At 35.0% G+C, this 25,104-nt stretch overlaps 1 protein-coding gene across 4 annotated transcripts in view; it reads left to right on the plus strand.

Annotated features, from left to right (window-relative positions):
* The window catches only part of NIPBL (NIPBL cohesin loading factor), a 198,715-nt gene that overhangs the window by 112,075 nt on the left and 61,536 nt on the right, over positions 1-25,104 (plus strand). For all 4 annotated transcript variants that reach the window (XM_058717695.1, XM_058717686.1, XM_058717704.1 and 1 more), the window contains 5 exons: positions 15,877-16,059; positions 20,442-20,639; positions 20,895-20,966; positions 21,055-21,144; positions 22,696-22,799. In XM_058717695.1, the coding sequence (XP_058573678.1) occupies positions 15,877-16,059; positions 20,442-20,639; positions 20,895-20,966; positions 21,055-21,144; positions 22,696-22,799 (647 nt within the window). The remainder of the gene's footprint in view (positions 1-15,876; positions 16,060-20,441; positions 20,640-20,894; positions 20,967-21,054; positions 21,145-22,695; positions 22,800-25,104) is intronic.

The following is a 25,104-nucleotide window of genomic DNA, read 5'->3' on the forward strand; positions in this document are numbered from 1 at the left end:
ATTTGAACTACTCGGTGTAGTCATGATTTTTACTTTGGTACTCAGAGATAAGTTCTTTTGCTGTTTAGTTATTTCATGTATTTTTGAAAGTTGCTTATTAATCAAATGAATGATTAGGATGGATGTATATAACAACTTCCTAAAAAGTTATTCAGACTGTGGAAGTATTCCATTCTATAAGGAGGTAGTATATTGAATTTTAATTTCTAACATCTCAGGAAAGCTATATGGTATACAAAAATCAATGTTATAAGCTCTTAAGAACATTGTGTCTCAATACTATTTTCTTACATACCTATGTATGTTAATTATTGATGCATAGTTTAAAATTATCTAATTTAGAAAGTTATATAAAAGGTTATTATCTTTTTGTGGGAGAGGTGGTTAGTTACAGATGTTTTATTTAAAAAATATAGTTTTGTTCTTTTCTAGGGAAAAGTAATAGGGAATAGTATTCACCTCTTAAATTGGGTTAAATCATTAGTTTTGAGGTTTGGGGTGGGTTTTTTGTTTTGTTTATTATATGGTTGCTGAGTTAGATCCTGTGGTTACTTGAGTAGTATTATTTCCAGGAAAAAGAAGGTCTTAAGTATTGAAAATACAATGGCAGTTTGTGCAGAAAATATAATTTTGTATTCCTTTGTATACTGCTTTAAAAATATATAAGTATATATACAATATATACGTATATATAATTTGATGATGGTGTGTGGCAAGACCTATTTAGCCCATGCAATATAAATACATTAAGATACAGATTTTAAGACAATAGAGGTGAAAGTTTGATTTTTAAGTTCTCCTTCTGTGAAAAAGGTTCATTAAGAACTTAGATTTATATTTACTTATAGGACTATGAAACTCTTGAATTGTGCTATTTAGTAGGATAGCCAACTAGACTCTTAGGCTATTTAAATGGAAATTACTTTAAATAAAATTAAAAAATTCATATTCTCAGCAGCCACATGTGGCAAGTGGCTCCCTTATTTACACACATAGAGGACATTTGCATCATCATAAAAAGTTGTGTTGTATAGCACTGCAGTGTACTAAGAGATCCAGAAGGTGTAATGGTTATTATTTTTGTAAAATGTTGTATCTTGTCTATCAAAAAAAGCTCAATGAAAACATAGTATTACTACTAAGAACTCTTTATTCAAAGAAATCGCTTCTCATGGCTGATCTTTTTTTTTACTGTTACTTGGTCTTTATCAAATGTTTATTTTTTCACTATTTAATTTTATGTTTCAAAAATGAAAAAAGATTGTCTTTATCACTAATATTTATCCTTTTGTAGTGAAGCTTTAGATTTTAAATTATAGCAGTCAGACTTAAAAAATTAAGACTTCAGGTGTAACTAATAGTCTTTATTATTTGACTTAGGTGCATCTCTTCAGAATTACTTGTTTATGTAAAAGAGGTTGTTAGAATGTAGTGGCCAGCACTAGAATTTAGATACAGATTGTTTTTTAAAATTTTCACTGAAACTTTGGGAATGGCTTATACATAGTATAAGCTACAATTTTAGAAGAGTCAGAAAGATGGAAAGTGGTACCCTCTTGTCCCTTGATCTGGACCGTCTTTTTCTCCCCTGCCCTCTGTCAGCTTATGCTAGCCTTGCTTTCTAAGCTCTGTCCTAACAAAGAATCTTTACAACTGAACATCAAGAAACGAATATAGCTCCTAATATAGTACTCCTAATAGTAACTGCTGTACAATTTCCCCTGGTTTTTTCATTGCCTGTGAATGTAAACTTTTTAGTACTAATTCATGTTCCTCCTAAATGTACTTTTAACATGAATGTATATACTTGACATGTTCATGTTAGTAAGTAGGCTATCTGGGTGTGTCTGCCTGTTAGAGTAGGCTGTGTGTGTGTGTGTGTGTGTGTGTGTGTGTGTGTGTGTGTACAAATGCGCAAGTACGAATACACACATATATTACCAGATCTGCAATTATTATTAAGTGAACATTTCCATTAAAAATATTATTTTAATGCTTAGATTCACCTCAGGATCCCATGTATCCCATGTATATCATTTGACTTTATTTATACCTTAGAATTCATATCTGTTATTTTTTAGTATACTAATCTTGGTTTTATCTTAGATGTCTGCTACCAAGTTAGCAATAGCACAGTTACATAATTGTGAATTTTTTTTAATTACATAGGAAGCATAGTTGTGGCACAACTACCCTTTGTGTAGCACACATTACTTGGGACTTTCTTTTGGAGAGTCACAGAGAATCACATATTCTGACATGTTGGTGTTTTTCTAAGTAAAGGAATTGTATTGAGTATTGCTGAGATACTTTTGTGGTTGATTTCTAAGGCCAAAATTCTTGGTAGGTTTTCTTGGAAGAGTCATGAAATTCTGTCTTTCACATATTTTTAGCTGATGTCAGTATTTAAAATATTCATTCTTTAGGAATAGTTTAAAATTCCTTGAGTATACTTTAAGCTGATCAATTTTGAATGGTAGGGGTATAGATTTATAACTTATAATAAATATTATGTATATTTGTTGTTTGTGTGACCATATTAAATGTAAAGTGACATTGTTTTATTTCTATGGGGATATGTGTATATCCCAGTACCTAACATAATACCTAGTGCTTAATTAGCATATTAAATATCTGTTGAATGACTATTGCCACCATGTTTCAGAAGAGGATCTGTGTGCAGATTAAAATTGTGTGTTCATTTTTTATGTTCCTACCAGTAGACCCTAACCCAAGAGCTACATAATTTTCAACTTTGTGTCCCCTAAAATTTGTTATAACTTGTTTTACACTGTCAACTACCTACTTTTTGTTAAGATCCCAAGAAAACTTACTCATATTTATATGTGTTTAATTTACCCTTTTTCTTATTTTGCTCTATAGCTGTTACAGATTGGCTCAGTATGACTTCTGTTCTCATCCTGCTTCTTTCATCTTCTGTCTTATCATCACTTTGTTTCTTCTTTTTCAAGTGGGGGATGGGTACAGAGAATCAACATAATCTTTTAAAACCTTTAAAATTTTTAAAATATCTTCTATTATACTTCAGTCAGTATATTGAAATGCCAAAAATAGTATCTTTATTGTTAAAATATTCTTAGACTATTGTCCTGATATACCCTAATGTATAATATGTCTCCAAATTAAAATAATATGAAGTTAAGAGGTCTTTAAGACTGGCATGTTCATCAGCTAGCCTGCCTTATGTGTTATTAGCAGCTTAGTATCTGTAATCACACACATTAACAATTTGATTGGTTATTTACAATTCCAGAATGTCTCATGATATTTTAGCTTTATGTCCAAGGAAATAATTTTTTTTTCTTCCTCCACATACTTCCTTCCAACCAGTGTATCATTTTGTATCACTTAACTCACTACTTTTAAGAAATATCCCATACCATCTATATTTGAGATCATGGCCTTTAAACCATGAAACAGTTACCGAAAATGGTTTTCACTAGGAATGTGTACTTCTCTAACAGCTCAAATAGTCAACAGTGTTTAAACCCTAGGGTTCATTTGGTTAGGGAATGGTTGCAGTCATATTGGGAGCAGTTATTTCACCTCAGTTATTACTGTACCAGTTAAACTACTAAATGTTGTTCGCTATAATACATTGGTTGCTTCTATAAAGTTTTCCTATATGTTAGAAATAGGTGTATGTATGATTGAGGGGTGAGAAGACAGCAAATAATTACTTGTGAGAGAACCTTCTATTTATGAAGAACACACTGAATTCCCTCTTACTCTAAAAAAAGTTACTGAAATCCTCCCCTACAAGAGCCTGATACCTATACTAAGATAATGAATACCTACTTGATAGATCATAGTATACGATATCATAGTATAATATTAAATCATTAATATAATATTGTAGTAAGTTAATTTTATTATATAGGTTAATGTATCATAGTACAGTTGACTCTTTAACAACATGGGGGTTAGGGGCACTGGCCACCACACACTTGAAAATCTATGTATAACGTTGGACTCACAGAAACTTCTCTGCCAGTAGCTTACTGTTGACCGGATGCCTTGCAGATAACATAAACAGTTGATTAGTGTACACACACACACACACACACACACACACACACACATACATATATATACACATATGTATACATATATAACAGATATGAATTCTAAGGTATTATATACTGTACTTTTACAATAAAGTAAGCTAGAGAAAAGAAAATTATTAAAATCATAAGAGAAAATACATCTATAGTACTATACTATATTTATTGGAAAAATTCTGTCTATAAGTGGACCTGTGTAGGTCAAACCCATATTATTCAAAGTCAACTGTATGTATAATATAATACATAGCATGATTTAGTATAGTATAATATCAAGTAGGTTTTCATTATCTTAATATCAGTCTCTTGTAGAGGAGGGTTTCAATAACTTTTTTTAGAATAAGAGAATTCACTATATTAAGAGTAGTATATCAGAGTAACAGTATATAACACTATACTCTGATATAATATGATACAGAATAATGTGGATTTTTAAATCTGGATCCCCTCCAGATTAAAAAAATTAGCCTTCTCTGTCTTCTAATGTTGAAAATTGAAAATTCTCCATTAAGTCCATTATAAATGATAATACAAAGTGCACTGGAATCAGAATCTCGAATAAATTATAGCCTTGGTTCATTCACTTTATAATGGAGAAATCAGTTTTCTTCCTACCTCATTCATTTATGAGAACCAAAATGAGTCTTGCAGTAAGAACCAAGAGCTGTCCAATTTTTTATACGACAAAATGCAGTCATGCCATTTTAATTGAGTTTATCTAATGAGAGTATTTTTGAAAAACTTTATATGTATATATACTTTATATTCACAGTATATTCGAAGACACTGCTACCACCATTTCTTGTCAATTTTTTGAGATGTATTTAACATAATAGCATTTCATTGAAGTGTACAAAATAATAATTTGATGTATGTATATATCATGAAATAATTACCACAATAAATTAGCATTCATCACCTCACATAGTTCTATTTTTTTTTTTCTTAAGAGAACTTTTAAGATTTGCTGTCTTAGCAACTTTGAAATATACAGTATGGTACTGTTAACTGTAGTAACTATGGTGTACATTATATCCCCAGAAATTATTCATCTTATAACTAGAAGTTTATACATTTTGAACACCTGTACCCATTTCACCCAACAACCACCACCCCCATGTCTGGCAACCACCAACCTGTTCTCTGTTTCTGAGTTCAGTTTTTTTAGATTCTACATATAAGTGAAATCACACAGTATTTGTCTCTCGCTATTTGACTTATTTCTCCTAGCATAAGGCCCCGCAGGGTACATCCATGTTGTTGCAAATGATATGCTTTCCTTCTTTTTTGTTACTGAATAATAATCTAGTGTGTGTGTGTACACATACATTTACACCACATTTTTCTTTACTCATTTGTCGATAGACTAAACAACTTAGGTTGTTTTCATGTCTTGGCTATTGTAAATAATGCTTCAGTGAACATGGGTGGGGACAGGCTGTGGAGATATCTCTTTGAAATAGTGATTTCATTCCCTTTGGGTATATATCCAGAAGTGAGTTTTGCTGGATCCTATGGTGGTTTTATTTGAGACCTCCATACTATTTTTCATAGTGGCTAGACCAGTTTATATTCCCCCCCCCCCAAACAGTGCACAAGGTTACATTTTCTCCACATTCTCACCAACACTTCTTGTTGCCTTTTTGATAATAGCCATTCCAGCAGGTGTACCTTCTTCCAATTTTGATTTGCATTTCCCTGATGATTAGTGATGTTGAGCACCTTTTCATACACTTGTTACACTTGTTGACCATCATGGTTCCTGAGATCGAGCCCCATAGCAGACTCTGTGCTAATAGCTAATAGCACAGAGCCTGCTTTGGATTTTTTCTCTCCCTCTCTCTGCCCCTCCCCACGCATGTACTTGCACTTCTCTCTCTCTCTTTCTCTCTCTCTCTTTCTCTCTCTCTCTCTCTCTCTCTGTCTCTCTCTCTCTCTCAAAATAAATAAATACACTTAAAAATTTTTTTCTTATTTTTGTTAAATCTTTTTTTTTTAATGTTTTTATTTATTTTTGAGACAGAGAGAGACAGAGCATGAGCTGGGGAGGGGCAGAGAGAGAGGGAGACACAGAATCCAAAGCAGGCTCCAGGCTCTGAGCTGTCAGCACAGAGCCTGACGCAGGGCTCGAACTCACAGACTGTAGGATCATGAACTGAAGTCGGACGCCTACTGACTGAGCCACCCAGACGCACCTCTTTATTTTTGAGAGAGAGACAGAGTGTGAGCAGGGGAGGAGCAGAGAGAGAGGGAGACGCAGAATCCGAAGCAGGCTCCAGGCCCTGAGCTGTCAGTACAGAGCCCGATGCAGGGCTCGAACTCACAAACCTCTGAGCCGAAGTCAGACACTTATTAACCAACTGAACCACCCAGGTGCCCCTTAAAAAATTTTTTTTAAATGACGACCCTTTCTTTGTTGAATATTCTTGGCTGCTTTTTTGTAAATTAATTGACCATATATGCATGAGTTTATTTCTGGGCTGTCTTATCTGTTCCATTTATATATGTGTCTATTTTTATGCCATTATCATACTGTTTTGATTACTACAGCTTTGCAATATAGTTTAAGATCAGGAAGCATGGTGCCCTGAGCTTTGTTCTTCTTTCTTAAGATTGCTTTGGTTATTTGACTATTTTGTGGTTCTGTGCAAATTTTAGGGCTGTTCTATTTCTGTAATAAATGTCATTGGAATTTTGACAGGGATTGCTTTGTATATATAGATGGCTTTGGGTAGTGTGGGCATTTTAACAGCATTAATTCTTGTAATCCATGAGCACAGAACTTTCTTTGCATTTATTTGTCTCTTTAGTTCCTTCTATCAACTTTTTCTAGTTTTCAGTGTACAGATCTTTCACCTCTGGTTAAATTTATTCCTTGATATTTTGTTCTTTTGGATGTAATTATAAATGGATTTTTTTCTTAATATCTCTTTCTGATTATTGTTCGTATATCAAAATGCAACTGATTTTTGTATGTTGATTTTGTATCCTGCAACCTTTTTTACTTTATTAGTTCTAACAGTTTATTGGTGGAATCTTTAGGTTTTCTATATATATCATGTAGTCTGGCAATAGCGATAGTTAATTTTTCCCTTCTCGTCTGGATGCCTTTTATTTCTTTTTCCTCCCTAATTGCTCTGCTCTGGCTAGGACTTCTAGTACTATGTTGAATAAAAATGGCAAGATTGGGCATCCTTATCTTGTTCCTTATAAAGCTTTTCACCATTGAGTAAGATATTAGCTGTGGGCTTGTCATATATGGCCTTTATTATGTTCAGGTACATTCCCTTTGTATGCAGTTTGTTGAGAGTTTTCATCATGAATAGATGTTGAATTTTTTTAAATGCTTTTCTGCATCTATTAAATAGATGATCATATTATTTTTATCATTCATTTTGTTAATGTGTATCACATTAATTGACAGATTTTAAACCATTCATGCATTTCTGCAATAAATCCCACTTCATCATGGTATATAATCCTGATTCTTTTAATGTGTTATTGAATGCTATTTTCTAGTATTTAGTTGAGGACTTTGAATCTATGTTTATCAGACGTATTGGCCTGTGATTTTCTTTCTTGTAGTGTCCTTTTCTGGTTGTGGTATCAGGGTAATGCTGACTTCGGAAGTGTTCCCTCCTTTTCTTCCTCTTCTGTTTTTGGAAGTGTTTGAAAAAATTAATATTCTTTAAATGTTTGTTGGTGGGGCGCCTGGGTGGCGCAGTCGGTTAAGCGTCCGACTTCAGCCAGGTCACGATCTCGCGGTCCGTGAGTTCGAGCCCCGCGTCAGGCTCTGGGCTGATGGCTCGGAGCCTGGAGCCTGTTTCCGATTCTGTGTCTCCCTCTCTCTGCCCCTCCCCCGTTCATGCTCTGTCTCTCTCTGTCCCCCCCCCCCCAAAAAAAATAAAATAAAATAAATAAATAAATAAATAAATAAATGTTTGTTGGAATTCATCAAAGAACTTGTCTGGTCCTGGGCTTTTCTTTGTTGGGAGGATTTTGATTACTAATCCAATCTCCTAATAATTGGTCTGTTCAGATTTTTTATTTCTTCATGAGCCAGCCTTGGTGGCTTATATGTTTCTAGGGATATGGATCCTTTGTATTTATATGGTACCAGTTTTAATGCGTCTTCTGTTGTTTTTAATTTTTTTTTTTTTTGAGTCCTCTTCCTTTTTTTCTTGGTAAGCGTAGCTGAACGTTTGTCTATTTTGTTTATTTTTTCAGAAATTCACGTCTTAGTTTCATTGATCTTTTCTGTTTTTAGTCTGTTTCAATTATTTCTGCTTTAATATTTATTTTCATCCTTCTATTAAATTTGGGCTTTGTTTTCTTTTTTTAGTTCCTTGAGATTAAAAGTTAGGTTGTGCTTCTACTATTTATTTTTCTCTCTGTGTCTACATATCAAGGAAAGGATCATTTGATCCCTGCTTCCTACTTTCTGTGTTGATTAGTAGTAAATTGTCATTTACATGATAAACTTACTGGAAAGCATGTTTCTTTTTATCGTTCTTCCCCATAGTAATATAGTAGCTGCACATTGATGAGATATTTGTAGTACTAGTGTCAAGATCAAAGCTGATGCTTAAAGCCAGATTTTTCTTGGAATCTTTTCTCCTGCCTGCTTCATTTGTAATAGTTTTTTTCATTTGCTACAAACCAACTCCTTGGCTTTTGTCTTCATTAAATAAACCAATTTTCAGTGATCTAAAATGTACAGAATATAGTGACTGCACTGGCGAGGTGGCTGGCACTTTGTTCCAATTTGAAAAAACTATGACAGGATGGAGATCAGGGGTCAGCAGACTTTTTCTGTGAAGGCCCAGATTGTAAATATTTTAGGCTTTACGGGCCACTTTTTTTTAACATTGCAATAATACGAAAGCAACCATAGACAACATGGAAATGATTGTGTGTCACTGTATTCTAATAAAACTTTATATACAGAAATGTGTGGTGGACATATTTGACTCCACAGGCTGTAGTTTGCTGAGCCTACCTACTGTAGATATATAAAATTGAAATTGTAATGTAGGTTAATCTGATAAATAGATTATTCTGTAGCAAATGAGACCTAAAATTTGTGTAATGTCCACTGTTATTTGAGTATTTATGTGTGTATGTAAAACGATTCATCTAGAATGAGTTTTGAAATAGTTTTCTAGTTCTCTAGTATTTATGTAGTGTGAAGTTTGCCAAATATAATATTTCAAGAAGGATATTTAATATCTGAGTACCTCATTTAGTGGGGTTATATAAGTTATTAATATGTTAATATTTAATATATAAAAATATATAACAAGTAGAATGAGACTTCAATTACTTTTAATATATTTTACACTTGTCGCACGTCAATTATGATATCTTTTCACTTTGTGGATAAACTTCCTTCAGGATTTAGAAAAGACTTTTCATCTGGAAAAAAGCTGTTATAATAGATAAAACTGATCTAAACACCTTTCTTCATAGAGTTTTTTTGTTGTATAGATTTCCTTGGAATAAATTTCTATGAATAGTATAAGTAATGAGTTAAATGATTTTAACCCCATTTGCTCTGTTATATATTCTACACTAGTTAACAGATTCTGAGTATATACATTTCAGTCAACTACAAGCAGACTTACAGAACTCAGAAGCAAAGGCTGAATCATTTCATATCATCTCAAACATCTCTGCATAGCAGTTAATTCCTAAAGACATCACTGTGTAAAGCATTGTAGAAAATTTGATCTTTTCAATAACGATCATGAGTCAAGAAGTTGACTTGTTAAAAAAAAAATGGACACAGTGCTTTTAAGAAAAATTTACATCAAGAATAAAATATTGGGACACCTGGGTGGTTTAGTTTGTTGAGCATCCAAGTCTTGATTTCAGCTCAGGTTGTGATCCCTGAGTCATCATGGGATCAAGTCCCACATCAGCTCCACACTGTGCATAGAGCCTGCTTAAGATTCTCTCTCTCTTCCTCTGCCCTCTCCCTGACTCGTGTATTCTTTTTCTCTCTCAGTCTCTCTCTCTCAAATTAAAAAAAATATTTTTTTTAAAGCAATAGTAGAGTGGGGCACCTGGGTGGCTTAGTCAGTTAAGCGTCTGACTCTTGACTTTGGCTCAGGTTAAGATCTTGCAGTTTGTGGATTTGAGCCCTGCATCGGGCTCTGTGTGGGCAGCAGGGAGAGTGCTTGGGATTCTGTCTGCCTCTCTCTCTGCCCTTCCCCCACATGCACACACACCTTCTCTCAAAATAATAAACTTAAAAAAAAGAATAAGTTGAAAGTATATTGACTACCTTGTATCAGAGAGCTTAATTATCTATGCTATAATTTTGATATAAAAGTTGCTGCTTCATATTTTAAGGTTTTTTGTAATCCTGAATAAGTAGTATTAGGCCTCCAGCCAGTACCTGGGGTCTCTCTGCCTCTTTACCAAAATTAAAGCAACTTTATACCAGATTATCTCATTATGCATCACTTCCATTTTTCCTAAATCATCACAAACAAAAGCAAACCTATTTCCTGACCTTTTCCTTTTAGAGAAGGTAATCTACCTGATGTTCTCTTCCCTTAAATTAAGACCTCATCCTCAGTTACAAACAGATCCTCCCTTCTTATTACTCTGATGACTGTTAACTAACATCTATAGAAAGCTGTGAGTTTCACTTCCCTCATTTTCACTCAACCAAAGAGCCTTAGCACTACTAAAAAGGAGAATGTCCTTTCTCCTAGTTTGCTACTGCTCTTTCCAAATTCAGTTGATCCTTGAACAACATGGAGGGTTCTTCCTCTACACAGTCAAAAATCCATGTATAACTTTTGACTCCCCCCAAATTTAACTACTGATATAGCCTAATGTTGACCAGGAAGCTTTACCAATAACATAAAGTCAATACATATTTTGTTTATTACACGCATTATATACTGTTAAAATCATAAGAAAAAGAAAATACATCTACAATACTATACTGTATCTCTCAAGAAAAATTGGCATATAAGTGGACCCATGCAGTTCAAATATGTTAAGGGTCACCTGTAATTGCTAAAATGTACGTGTCAAAGTTTTTCCCCTAAGGTCATTGTTTTGTGACCTCCAAACTTTTTTTTTAATGTTTATTTATTTTTGAGAGAGAGATACAGAGTGCAAGCGGGGGAGGGCAGAGAGAGAGGGAGACACAGAATCCGAAGCAGGCTCAAGGCTGTGAGCTGTCAGCACAGAGCCCAACGCAAGGCTTAAACCCATGAACCATGAAATCATGACCTGAGTCAAAGTCGGATGCTCAACTGACTAAGCCACCCAGGCACCCGACCTCAAAACTTTGGACAGCAATCTTCCATGTCCCTACGTTCACTGCAGATTTTGGTCCCTAGTGCAGTCTTCCTCTTTATCCATAGTACTGCCATCAGGTTAGGTAATCTTATGGTCCCTGTGAAAGGAACATTCAGTGTCCTGGTCTCATAGTTGAACCATACTTTTTTTTAGTTTCTCTTTAGGTTGTTCCTTTTTGTTTCTACCTCCCAACTGCTGCCATATTTCAGGGCTATGTAGTCCACAATTTATGCTAGTTAGATGTACTTCTTAATAGTGGCTTTAAATAAAGAAGTTGGCTTGCATTTAGGAACCATTTCTACCAAAAATATGTATCTTCTTCAAACTGTATTAACCCACTTAGGGTTACACGACAGTCAGATTGCCTGTATTTGGGGTTAAAGATCCATTTGATGCTACTCCTTTGTAATTTGAGTAGGTTATTGGAAGAATTGTCCCTGAACTACATTATGCCTAAGATGTTTTTTATGACTTACATAATTTGGAGTTTTATGTGAGTTTCTTGGTTTGTTTCTGAACATGACTGGTTTCCACTGTCTGAATCTTTAGTCCCAAAGAGTTCATTTATTTTAATCTCGGGGTTGTTTGTTTCACTTAAAAAAACAAATAACACATTTTTTTTTAATGTTTATTTTTGACACAATGCGAGAGACAGAGTGCAAGCAGCGGAGAGGGAGACATAGAATCTGAAGCAGGCTCCAGGCTCTGAGCTGTCAGCACAGAGCCCGATGTGGGGCTCAAACTCATGAACTCACGAACCGTGAGATCATGACCTGAGCCAAAATCGGACGCTTAACTGACTGAGCCACTCAGGCGCTCCCAAATAATACATTGTTATCTAATCAGTGACTCTTTGAGACTTTTAATAGTCTGGTTTTAATAATCTGCTAAATGTGCTAATATAAGTAATTTAGACTAGAAATCCAAGGTTCCTAAAATGTTACCATATCTAGAAGTAAATGTATTCTTTTAGCCTTATTAGAGGTAGAAAATAGAGGTGCGCTACATCTAATGGAGTATATACCTACAAAAGCTGAAAGTGTGATAATTCACAAAATTGTGACTAAATGACATTATCCCCTCAAGCCAGTAACTTAAAATTTTGTGGTAATTCAAACACCTGATTTAAACAATAAAGTAGTTGGAATGGGAGAAGGTACTAGCAATCTGAATTTTTTAAGAACAATAACCCTACAAACAATTTTTTTTTTAATGCTTATTTTACTTTTGAGAGAGAGCACAAACCAGGGAAGGGCAGAGAGAGACAGAGAGACAGAGAGAGAGACAGAGACATAGAATCCGAAGCAGGCTCCGGACTGCACTGTTAGCACAGAGCCCAATGTGGGGCTGCACCCATGAACTGTGAGATTGTGACCTGAGCCAAAGTCAGACGCTTAACTGACTAAGCCACCCAGGTGCCTCCATAAACAATAATTTCTAAAATCTATTTTCTAGTTGTGTTAAGAAATAGACATTATTTTGCAATTAAACAATTACTAGTTCCTAATTTAGGGGAAAGAACATAACCAATACATCATAGGCATCATTTGAGGTACTCACTGTTTATTCAGATCTTTTGAAGCTGAGTCAGTTATTCAATCCTTGATAATGTATTAAAGAACCCGAATGTGAGTATAGGAAAGTCTAACATTTTATCTCTTATTCTTTATAATCGAGGGACCTAGCTGAGTCAGTTTATAAAGTGTTTTATTAAAAGGAAGAAAGGATGTGTTTAATTGAGAAAATGACTAAACCTTTGGAATAGATGTTTCTTTAAAATGAAACAGAGGTCACTTTTGGAGGATGATACATTGAGAGACATTACCTGTTGCTGGATTCGTTTTTTCTTAAGTTGGGTCATCTTCAGAAATTAAACATTTGGTCTTTGAATTATGTTGCTGTACCATTCAGTTATACAGAGGTTAAAATGATCGACCTAATAGAAAAGCTCTTAAATCTGATTGTATTTTTATGATTTAGGGAATAAGAGATGGTAAACTACAATGAATAAACTTTGGTGCCTGCTTTATCATATATATGACTTTAAGTTTTCTATGTCTGGCTATTGTGAGGAGTTTTTTTTTAAAGAGAGAGAGCAGAGTCCTTGCTCTGGTGATCTCCCAAACCATTGTAAAGAGACTACAAGTACCAATACATATATTGACCCTTGATTATCTATTGTATATTTATCCATAGGATAATTTTTATTCTGGGATATGTATCAGGTCAGTATATGTCTTTGAGAATGGGAATTTAAGCAGAACATAATCAGGTAAATTGGCTTTTTAAAAAATATCATGATGGATTAAAGGCCAAATACTTTGGCGCTATCTCTACTAATTTTTTTTTTAATGTTTTGTTTGAGAGAGAGCGAGAGCACACAGGAGAGAGGTAGAGAGAGCAGGAGAGAGAGAATCCCAAGTAGGCTCTGCACTGTCATCATGGAGCCTGACATGGGACTCCATCTCACAAACCGTGAGATCATGACCTGAGCTGAAGTCAAGAGTTGGATGCTTAACTGACTGAGCCACTCAGGCACCAGGGGCTATCATTATTTAAATACCCCAAAAGGTTATAACATTTCAGGAGTACAAAAAGGACAGTACTTCCTTTTTTTTTTTTTTTTTTAATTTGGGAAATGTCTTCATTTGCCTCTAAAATCTAGCAATTCAGAAACTATACAGGAAGTTTGTAAGTGATCATAGGAAACTGTGAATGACAGGTAATCAGAAAGCATTTATTGAGCATTTATAAATTATTAAAATAAATTAAGATAAATTATAGGCCATGTGGAAAGGGGAAGGTAAATACTAGAAGACATGATCCTTCCATCAAAAAAGAACCACACATTTAATTAGAGGTGCTCAAGACGTTAAGGACTTTTAAATGAGATGCATGTTGTATTTACCTTTGGGCTGAACATATGGACAATCCAAAGCTAAAGTTGGTTTCTTTTACTTGTAGCAATATTCTGAAAAGACCTCACTGATAAAGTACAGTTAAATTAAGAAAGCCAGCACAGAGTAATGTTACATGATTTGAAAGTGACACAGATAAGTTACACTCAACATTAGTCTGTCAGGATTCTCAGCAATGACTTCTTTGGAATACTACCAGTCACAAGTATTACATCTTTATTGGGTAAAATTTTTGCTATGCGTGTCCTTAGAAGAGTAAAAGACTAAAGGTTACTGAAATAACTTTCATGATGTTCAATAAAAATTGCATGAAGAATAAAAAAAAGATTATTCTTCCATTGAGATTAATAATCTATGTTTTATATTCTTAAATTATTGGGATTGAATACTGAGGCTTTGAAATTATCTTAATCAGTACCCATTCATTTTTGTCATGATTTATTTTTATCCTTTACATAAGCACTATTAAAATTCAAATGTTGTAGTGTTAATGTTGATTATAGTTACTAATATTCCCCGTTATAATCCACTAAAGTACTCTTTGCTCCCAGTTTCTAAAATTTAGCAGCTAAGACCTCATTTTTGTACTTCCACTAAAAAATTTACAAGGGTAAGTAAAGTAAGTTAAAATTGTCATCATCAAGGACAAATTATCCTGAATAAATAGCTTTTGCTACTTCTTTATTTTTAAGCTCTCAATAAGACGTTAAGAATTTATTTCTTCATTTGTAGTATTTGTGTATTTGTGTGTATGTGTGTAGGATTAAATAGTAAATATTATGTTAATGTTATTATGCTGATATATTTTTATTCCGTCATTACTTTTTCATGGGAAAATATGAATTTATTTCATGACAGACTTGAATTTACTATTTTCAATTATAGACAATTATATTTTTAAATATTTTTGTTTTGTTTATCCTGCCTTTCATGTTCCTTTATCTTCAGTTAAATGCATATATTGGTTTATCTGTTTGAGGAAGTTCTTTGGAATACTAAAGGCATTACCATGCCTCTTGAATAGACAGTGATAGGTAAAAGCATGTAAAACTCTGGTCTCAGCCATATCACACAACCACCAAGATCATAGATGAAGAGAAGGAGGTGCTAAGTGTCTTCCAACTCTTCTAATCTGCACGGAGAGAGAGCCTTACTTTCAAACTAACTGGTATAGACCTCTGTAAAACAAATGGGGGTGCTACCAAGAATGCAAAATGAATCCCCTAGTACAAATACGCTAGTCAATGCCAGTGGATTCATAGTTTTAGAAAGTTTTTAGTCTGTGCAGACAAATGAAGGCATTATATCAAAAACTGATGATATAACTACCCTTTTTATATTTTTTAAGTTGTTATATAATGATACATGTATAAAAACTGCATTATCAGGTCAGGGTTGAGCCTATTACAGTTTTAAATATGTGTTTTATTAAAATACAAAGCTGACTTAGAAAACGTATATAAATACTAGTATTTCATTTTCATTGTTCTAATTTAGTTAAAATTTCCCTTTTATCTTCAGATTTAAATTTTTTTCTTACCTTTCATTAATAGGTAGTATAGATCAATCAGTGTTAAAAGAATTACCCCCCGAACTTCTGGCAGAAATTGAATCCACCATGCCACTTTGTGAACGTGTGAAAATGAATAAACGCAAGCGTAGCACAGTTAATGAAAAGCCAAAATATGCTGAAATCAGTTCAGATGAAGATAATGATAGTGATGAAGCTTTTGAATGTAAGTATCACATAATTTTATTATTACTTTAGAATTAAAACGCAGGTTGATATGTTTGTCTCATTCATAATTTGGGGGGTTAGGAACAGTACAGTGATCTTAATTCTTAATAACTTAGTATAGCAAGGCTTTTTCTTTATACTAAAAAACGTGTGACAGATGAGATCAGTTGGCACCAAGAAAAAAAATTTTAATGAGCTATGGTTAGTGTCAAATAACACAGGTATGTGTCTGTATTTAGCAAACATTTATTTAGTTCCTACTATATATGTTAGGCACTGAGATTAAAAATATAAATAAGATGTGGCCCCTGTCTTTAAAGAGCCTTCAGTCTAATGGGGGAAATATGTAAACAGTTGTAGCACAGTGAGAAAAGTACAGTGATAATAAGTAAATCCAGGGTGCTATGGGAGCACATTGGATTGACATCAAAACTATACTTGGGTTTCAGGGAACGCTTACTGGAAGAGGTGACACTTGAGTTGAGTCTTGAAGGACACATAGGAGATAGCCAGGTGAAGAAATATTTAAAACCATACTATCACTAAATTATGAATGGATTAGCCACATTGCCAATCATCTGTGTGGTTTGGACCTGGCTTCTCCTTTTTGCCCAGCTGTGTCCTGGAATTCCTCCCTTGTTTCACTGTTTTCCAGAGCTGGCTTCTTCACTACACAGCTACCTCTCTACAACACTGTGATCACCTGTCTTTGCACTAGACTTGCTATACCTCGCCTGTCTTCCTACTGGTCCACTGAAAAAGTTCTTCTCTTTTATCCCTATCTTCCTTCTTCTGGAGCAAGAGAATTGAGCCTAGCCAAGAGGGGTCAGCAACCTTGTTTGACTTAAACGGCATTCAGTGGAAACAGACTATGGGAGATCTTCACTTGTGTGCCAACTGACTTAGTCATTTTGACCAAAAGAACTGGGAAGACCTCCAGTGTATTCTACCTTTTCCACCTAGTTTCCATAGATTGAGGTGTGACAAGCAAGGGCAGGAAGGACAGATGCATGCTGCTAATTTTAAATGTATATTGCTGATGGAAATCCTTCACCTCCTCCAAAGTTTTTAATGTTCATTTACTCTGATTTTCTTTAAATTGTGAGCTCTTGAGCTATGAGCAGTAGGCTATAAATACTGAACAAATCTGAAGAAAGTTTTAAAATTGAAATAAAATATATAGCAAAGTTAATCTGACAATTATATGTACAATTGTTATCATTTGTATTCTCATGAGATGTATTTACATGGAATATATTTCAATGGCTAAACTTAATACTTTTTTTATTATAATCAAACATTTTGGTCATATGGGAACATATATTCTGGAAAGGGATAGGAGAAAGGAGATCTGGTGGCTCATAAACTCACTCCCCTTTATAGACATGCCTCTCCTTCACTCTCTCTTCTGCTCCCTAAAACATCACCCATTTCTAAAGGGAGTAGTTAAGAAGGAGGAGTTATTTAATTGCAGACTGATTTCAAATCACACTTCAACTCCCATTTCACTGAGAGCAGCTGAGCTCCTCTCATTGCTAAGCTGAGGAGAATTTTGAAGCTACCTTGCAGTTAAGTAGAAAGAATAGCACAATCAGAAATGGCCATCAAGTGTAAGAGAAGAGAGCCACACATGCCTTATGTTTGTCATTAGTGCAGCCACTATTCTTTTCTTTGCTTTCTGTTAGGAGAGCTCTCATTTCATCTTATGGAAGCACTTAGTGTCATCTTAAAGCCATGAACCTTGTTATATCTGTTTCCAAGTATACTGAAAGCTCGTATCAGAGAACCTCAGCTTCAGCCCTTGCTAGGAGGAAGAAAAGTTTCTCTGGATTTTTTAAGAGACTTCAGAGTAGCTTCCTGTTTTTCTAATTTCTATACAAGTAACTATAGAAAAATTTACTCTGGAGCCGCTGATTTGAGAGATGGAGGAATTGCAATTGGTAGTTTACATAAACAAACACATTGTCATTATACCACAACAAAAACAATGCAGTGAGAATATAGTGTAATACAAAATGTAAAAGTAGTATGAGAACATAAACACAAGCGTTATGCTGCTTTGAGAGAGACCGTTTGAAACTTAAGGTTTTACTGCAGTTTAATCAAATTGCACTCCTGAAAATCTAAAACTAAGGCAATTGTTTTGTTGAAGGATGGGGGAAAGGTTGAGGGGTAACTTTGAAAGTTGGGCCACATAGATCTGGATAGCCATAGCACAACTACAAGGTCAGTGTGTTGCTGGGGAAGGAGGGAAGATGTAAGCTAAAGAGCAATGTAGGTGAAAGTTAGGGAAGGTGGAAGACACTCAAGTCATATTTTATCTACCTGTCTACTGAGCTCCTCCCCTATTTCTTGAGAGTAATAGCAAAAGAATAAACTAGTAACAATGAATTGGGATCCTGGTAACCTTATTACAACACACTGTATCATAGAAGTTGGGTGGGAATTTTTTCTAATTTGCCGTCCTATTTTTATCCAAATTTCCTAAAGTTTAATGGATGTGAAACAAAAAATCTTTAAGGCCTATAAAAATTATCACCGGTACGGTATTTTGTATGTTCTTGCTAACAACTGTAAGATTTTTCAAGCGTTTTCTAATCATAGAATTGAATGCTTGAAATGGATTTCGTATGAAATTAAGTTTCAAAAGGACTAGGTCATGTTTGAGGTCATAGAATTCTTTCTGAACAAGTTTGCTTATTAGTTGTTTTTCCTCATGTTTGATAGGTATGTTAGTACTTGTTGAAAAAGTATTTAGTGAATGCTAAATGTTTCTCTGACACACACACACACACACACCCCTTATATTAGTTTATAAGGCAGCCTCTCAACTAAGAGAACGTACTGGGGCATACCCTAATTGCAAAAGGGGAGAAAGTCCTACTTCTTCCTCATATTTCATAGTCAAATTTATGCCTAATTATGAAGAAAATCATTGGAGATTTAAATATATGCATTTACATTTGTCTTTTTTTATGAACCATCTTTCTGTGCCAAGTCTATGACCAAAAAGAGGAAACAAAATTATCTTTTTCTGCCATACTGTCAGTAGATTGGACAGAAGGGTCCAGAACCAGAAACCAAACTAGATTCTCGAATAGGAGCAGCTAAGGCAGCACGTAAGGGTGAGATTAGCCAGAGTGTAGGCATTGCTTATTCACACAAGGGCACCAGTACAAGCGTAGTAGAATACATCTATCTATGCTAGTAAGATTGGCATCCTTAAATCTAAGAATTTAAGGGGACTCAAGCATTATTTTTGTCTTAAGTATTTGAGTATTGATCATAGTTAGGAATTTGAAATAGAAGTCAGCTACAAGAAAGCAAGGGAGTCACATTTAGTTCAACGATTAGAAAGTATTTCATTGTCAGCAACAAGTGGTCAAAACAAGAATCCCAAGATGTAGGACACACTTCTCTAACCTAGTTTTAAGTTGTTGGTACTGCATGCAAGAGCAGGTATGGTAAATATTTGTCACTTGTACTGCCCTCAGGTTCTCACAGGACAGACATTTCTAATCAGTCTTTCTTGCTGAAATATGATGCTTTCTCAAGGAAATATAATGTTCTTGGCAGCTATTACCATTTGATCAGAGTTGATGTGTCAGATGAAATCTGTTTGCCAGTTCTGCCTAGAAGTTCCTGTCAATACTGGTGATTTTAGCAGAATGCTTAGACCCTTGGAAAGATGGGGGAGGGACTGAAGGTAACATACATAAATTTGTTTATATAGCATTTATAAGCTTAAAAGCTTTTTTCTTTGGGTTTAAGCAAATATGTTATTGGGGAACTGAATTCAGTGTGAGTATTTACAACTGTATGGATCTATTCTCTGTAGGCCTGTGACGTTAGATTATCAGTCTGTTGAATTTATACCTAAATTGTGGGCTTAACTTGACTTTTAATTGTTGGTATACATGGTTACCCCATATTCTATAACACTTCCTCAAAAGTTTACTTTTCCTCCAAACCCTACTCCCCATCAGTAATCTAAATGCTTTAAGGTGTTTCTGTTTTTCATCCAAATCCTAAATAAAGATTGTTTTGCATGCCTTAATTCATCCTGATGGTTAGATATTATCTTTACTGACTCGCTGATTATATCTTTCTTTGAAATGAGTGCTGTTTAATTCCCAGAACATTCCTATCTATATTTGTTAGCAAACCAAATTCATGTAAAAATCTTTAAATGTAGATAGATATTGCTAAAATAAGTGATACTATTTCTATACCATAATTCATATTTCTGATTAAACAGAAAAACTCAGAATTTCCTAGACCCACACAATGATTTTCCCCCATGTGGTAAATTTGTGAAGTACAAGCTTTAATAGTCTTTTTAAATGAGGTAAATTATTTGTCATGGGGATTTGCTTTTAGCCTCTAGGAAACGACATAAAAAAGATGATGATAAAGCTTGGGAATATGAAGAACGTGACAGAAGAAGCTCTGGGGATCATAGGAGAAGTGGCCACTCTCATGAAGGAAGAAGGAGTTCAGGTGGTGGTCGTTATCGAAACCGAAGCCCATCAGATTCTGACATGGAAGATTATTCTCCTCCTCCCAGCCTTAGTGAGGGTAATACATCAGTATCAACGGATTTCTTACATAAGCCACCTTAAATTTAGGGGTTTAACTTTGAAGACTCTTTGATACTTTTTTCTGAGTTCATTAACAACTCCTAATTGTTAATCAAGACAAAAGTATGTATTTAGTTTGGAATGGCAGTGGTTATTGTTTAAGTATTTAATGTTCTGGAAGAACCTAAGCGCAAGAATAGAAATATTTTAAGTTGTCTTTCCTGTATTTCAATATTTCTTTTGTTTGATTTAGTTGCTAGAAAAATGAAGAAAAAAGAAAAACAGAAGAAGAGGAAAGCTTATGAACCAAAACTAACACCTGAAGGTAAATTTTTGTCTTTGTTCACAGTGTTCAACTTCAGTATTCTACTTGTAATATGATCATAATAAGTTTTTATTTTTTCTTTTTGTAGAAATGATGGATTCTTCAACTTTTAAGAGATTCACAGCCTCAATAGAGAATATTTTGGATAATTTAGAAGATATGGATTTTACTGCATTTGGTAAAATCATTTTAATATATATTTACTTCTAAATATAAAATCAATTTTAAATGTATTTATTTACCTATGTGTCTATCTTTCTGCCAGTTATCTAGTAGATACAGAGGCATGATTAAGTGCTCTCAAGCAACTTGAAATCTGGTTTAGAGTCAAGTGTAGTCTATATTGTCAAGAAATTGAAAACTTTAGTATAAAAATCAGGTATTATTAATTATTGATAGTGTCTTAAGAATCCTGAAAGTGCAGTTACCAAGGTAGGTGAGAGTAATTAACGCAGGTAAGACTTGAGTAGGTCCTAGATAAGGACCTAAGTACTAATTTGAGCAAGGATGCAGAAACAGGAACCCATGCATCTGCTCATTTATTCTTATAGCCAATATTTATTGAATACTTGCTCTTCGTCACTAATATATTAAATGCTAGAGATGCAAAGATAAATATCCCAGCTCCTGGTTTCAAGTAATACAGAATCTAATACGGAAAACAAAATAGTAAACCAATTAACATACAATAGGATTAATGTAATATTTATATATTCCTTTTATAATATGTAAAGATCATATCTATAAATATAAAAATGTAATGTGCTTGCAGTGTTTAGAGCTATTCTCAACCATTGTATGTCACCTTCAGCTGGTACAAACATTTTACCTAATTTTACAAAAGCCATGTGATATACAATAATTTCTGATATGAGTCCATCTATTTGAAAATGCCTTAAAAGGTATATTACCCTTTATATTATATTACCCTTGATTTTAAAAATATTTGTTTTGTCAGAGTTACTTGCCTAAGTATCATTAATGCATTTCTCCATTATTTGGAGTAGCAGTTTTGTCATTTATAAAACTCCAGTGGTGTGCTGAGAAACTGTCTCCCATGTCATTGAAGATCCCAACCAGAAGACAGATGACACTCTCAAATTGGGATAATTTGAGGAGGACTTACTTACAAACAGACCAGTTTCAGAGTTAGGGACAGAATAGTGCCAGAATCCAGGGTTAACAACCATGAAACTGTTACCATCGCTGCTCCTAAAGGAACAAGGGTAAAGAGAAGTTACCAGAACTCTCACTCTGTAGGGAAAAAAATATTGTAGACTGCCTTGAAAAAAGGCAGTAACCTTTTGGTCAGAGGACATAGGCAGCCTGAGGAGACCGTACAAGGAAGGAGTCACGGATATAAATACCCTGACCTCACTCTCCTTCTCTTTAGATCTTCTGACAGGGCACCCCACTAGCTGTACCCAAACAGAAGCCAGAGGGCATGAGAGACTGTTATGTAGTGCACACAGGTCAGCCCCCTGGGGCAGAGAACTTGGTTGAGAGTGAAGACATGAGATCTGAGTCCTCTTTCCATCCCAGTCAGAGCTCTAGTTTTAATCCCTGTCCTCGCTTGTTACGGGTGCGCTTGAGGTGTGCAGAAGCCTCTTAGGTTGTTATTTGTTTAGTTTGTTTGTATTTGTCTATGTGTCCAGAAATTTTATTAAAAAATTAAACTTACTATTTTGAGCTATGTATTCTCCCTTAATTGTTTGGTTTGGTTTTTCAGGTGATGATGATGAAATTCCTCAGGAACTTCTCTTAGGAAAACACCAGCTTAATGAACTCGGCAGTGAATCTGCTAAAATTAAAGCAATGGGTATAATGGATAAGGTATCTCATTAAAGTAAAATTTATATATTTACTTAAGGTCTGATCTTTGAAATTAAAGTTTCCAAGGCAAATTACAAAGTTTACATAAAGTAAATAATACTGAAAACAATTTCTGGTTGCCTTCTGAGAGGCTAACTGAATTTTTTTTTTTTTTTAAACTTGAATCAAAGAAATATTCTGTAAATTATTCTAAAGAAAACTGTATCATTGCACCGAAAGAGTCATGGGCCTGGATTTTTTTTTCCACTGTTTTTCTTGTTATTGTCTCAGATATTCAGATTACTTAAATGTAGAAATACACTAAATTTTTCCTTGGCGTTTGCTTTAGCCATTTAGAGTGGTAAAAGGGTAATGCTACAGTTTCAGCACATTAATTGTTAATAAGTACATAGCCTCATTGCTGTAGGCTTTATAATAATTTTTGTGAGTTGTCTTTCCTGTGAGCTCTCTGTTGCTAAATAGTCTCATTCTTTTCTAATGAAATAGCAGAGTATTTTTCATTGATAATAACTTCAGACAATAGTGATAGCATCAAGGGATGGCTTCCCATAATCTTTATGAGCCACCATTTACTTCCTAAACTACTGCATGATTGCTGTGCAGATACAATTTCTAGATGAATCCTCTCTCCTCCTCTTCTCTCTCTTTTTTTTTTAAATTTATTTATTTATTTTGAGAGAGAGAGTGAGAGAGAACGTATGAGTGGGAGGGGCAGAGAGAGAATCCCAGGCATGCTCCATCCTGTCAGCACAGAGCTAGATGCCGGGCTCGATCTCACAAACCATAAGATCATGACCTGAGCCATCCAGGTGCCCCTCTCCTCTTCTAACCAGGGCAGGTTCCCTGTTGTACAGAATTATCTGTTCTCTGTATCTGTGAATTGGGTTGGTTTTTGTTGGTTTTAGATTCCACAGGTGAGATCATATGTCATTTGTCTTTGACTTATTTCTCTTAGTGTAATGCCCTCAAGGACCAATCATGTTGTCACATATGGCAAGATTTCCTTTTTTATGGCAAAATAATATTCCATCGTGTATATACCACATTTTGTTTGCCCATTCATCCATCTCTGGACACTGTGGATGCTTCCATGTCTTGGCTATTGTAAATAATGATGCAGTGAACATGGGGGTGCATATATCTTTTTAAGTTAGTGTTTTCTTCTCCTTCACATAAATACCCAGAAGTGGAATTGATGGATCTTATGGTAGTTCTATTTTTAGTTTTTTGAGGACCCTCCATATTGTTTTCCATAGTGGCTGCACCCAATTACATTCCCACCAGCAGTGCACAAGGGTTTCCATGAATTTGTGTTTTTGTTTTTTTTTAATTTTTTTTTTCAATGTTTTTTATTTATTTTTGGGACAGAGAGTGACAGAGCATGAACGGGGGAGGGGCAGAGAGAGAGGGAGACACAGAATCGGAAACAGGCTCCAGGCTCCGAGCCATCAGCCCAGAGCCTGACGCGGGGCTCGAACTCACGGACCGCGAGATCGTGACCTGGCTGAAGTCGGACGCTTAACCGACTGCGCCACCCAGGCGCCCCTGAATTTGTGTTTTAAAGCCAGACATATCACATAGTTAACCAATAATTAATGTGCTATTAGTTCATAGTATTGCTATGTGCAGAGAGAGAGATTGATTTATTGTATAGGAATATGTCATCAGTTTTCTGAGATGACACTTCCAATCCTAAATTTATTTCATAAATTCTGTTATTATATATAGCTATTATTTCTGTTTCACAAAGTGAATTTGCTGAGTATTTTCAAAGTATGGGAAGTTTACCAAAGTCTCAGTAGTTTAGGGGCACCTCAGTGGCTCAGTTGGCTGTGTCGGACCCTTGATTTTGGCTCAGGTCATGATTTCACAGTTCGTGAGATCTGGCTCTGTGTCAGGCTTTGTGCTGACAGTGTGGAGCCTGCTTGGGATTCTCTCTCTCTGCCCCTCCCCAATTTGTGCGCCCATTTTTCTTCCCCACCCCTTCTCTCTTTCAAAATAAATAACCTTTTTTTTTTTTTTTTTAAAGTCTTGGTAGTTTGGGGCCCCTGGGTGGCTCAGTCGGGTTAAGCATCCAACTTTGGCTCCAGTCGTGATCTCACGGTTCGTGGGTTCAAACCCCATGTTGGGCTCTGTGCTGACAGCTTAGAGCCTGGAGCCTGCTTCACATTCTGTGTCTCCCTCTCTCTCTGTCCCTCTCCCGCTTGCACTCTGTCTCTCTCTCTCTCTCAAAAATAAACATTAAAATAAAAATTTAGGGGCTCAGTTGGTTAAGCATCTGACTTGCTCAGGTCATGATCTCACA

The sequence above is a fragment of the Neofelis nebulosa genome, chromosome 1 (genome assembly GCF_028018385.1).
Source record: "Neofelis nebulosa isolate mNeoNeb1 chromosome 1, mNeoNeb1.pri, whole genome shotgun sequence".
In the NCBI taxonomy this organism is placed as follows: Eukaryota; Metazoa; Chordata; class Mammalia; order Carnivora; family Felidae; genus Neofelis; species Neofelis nebulosa.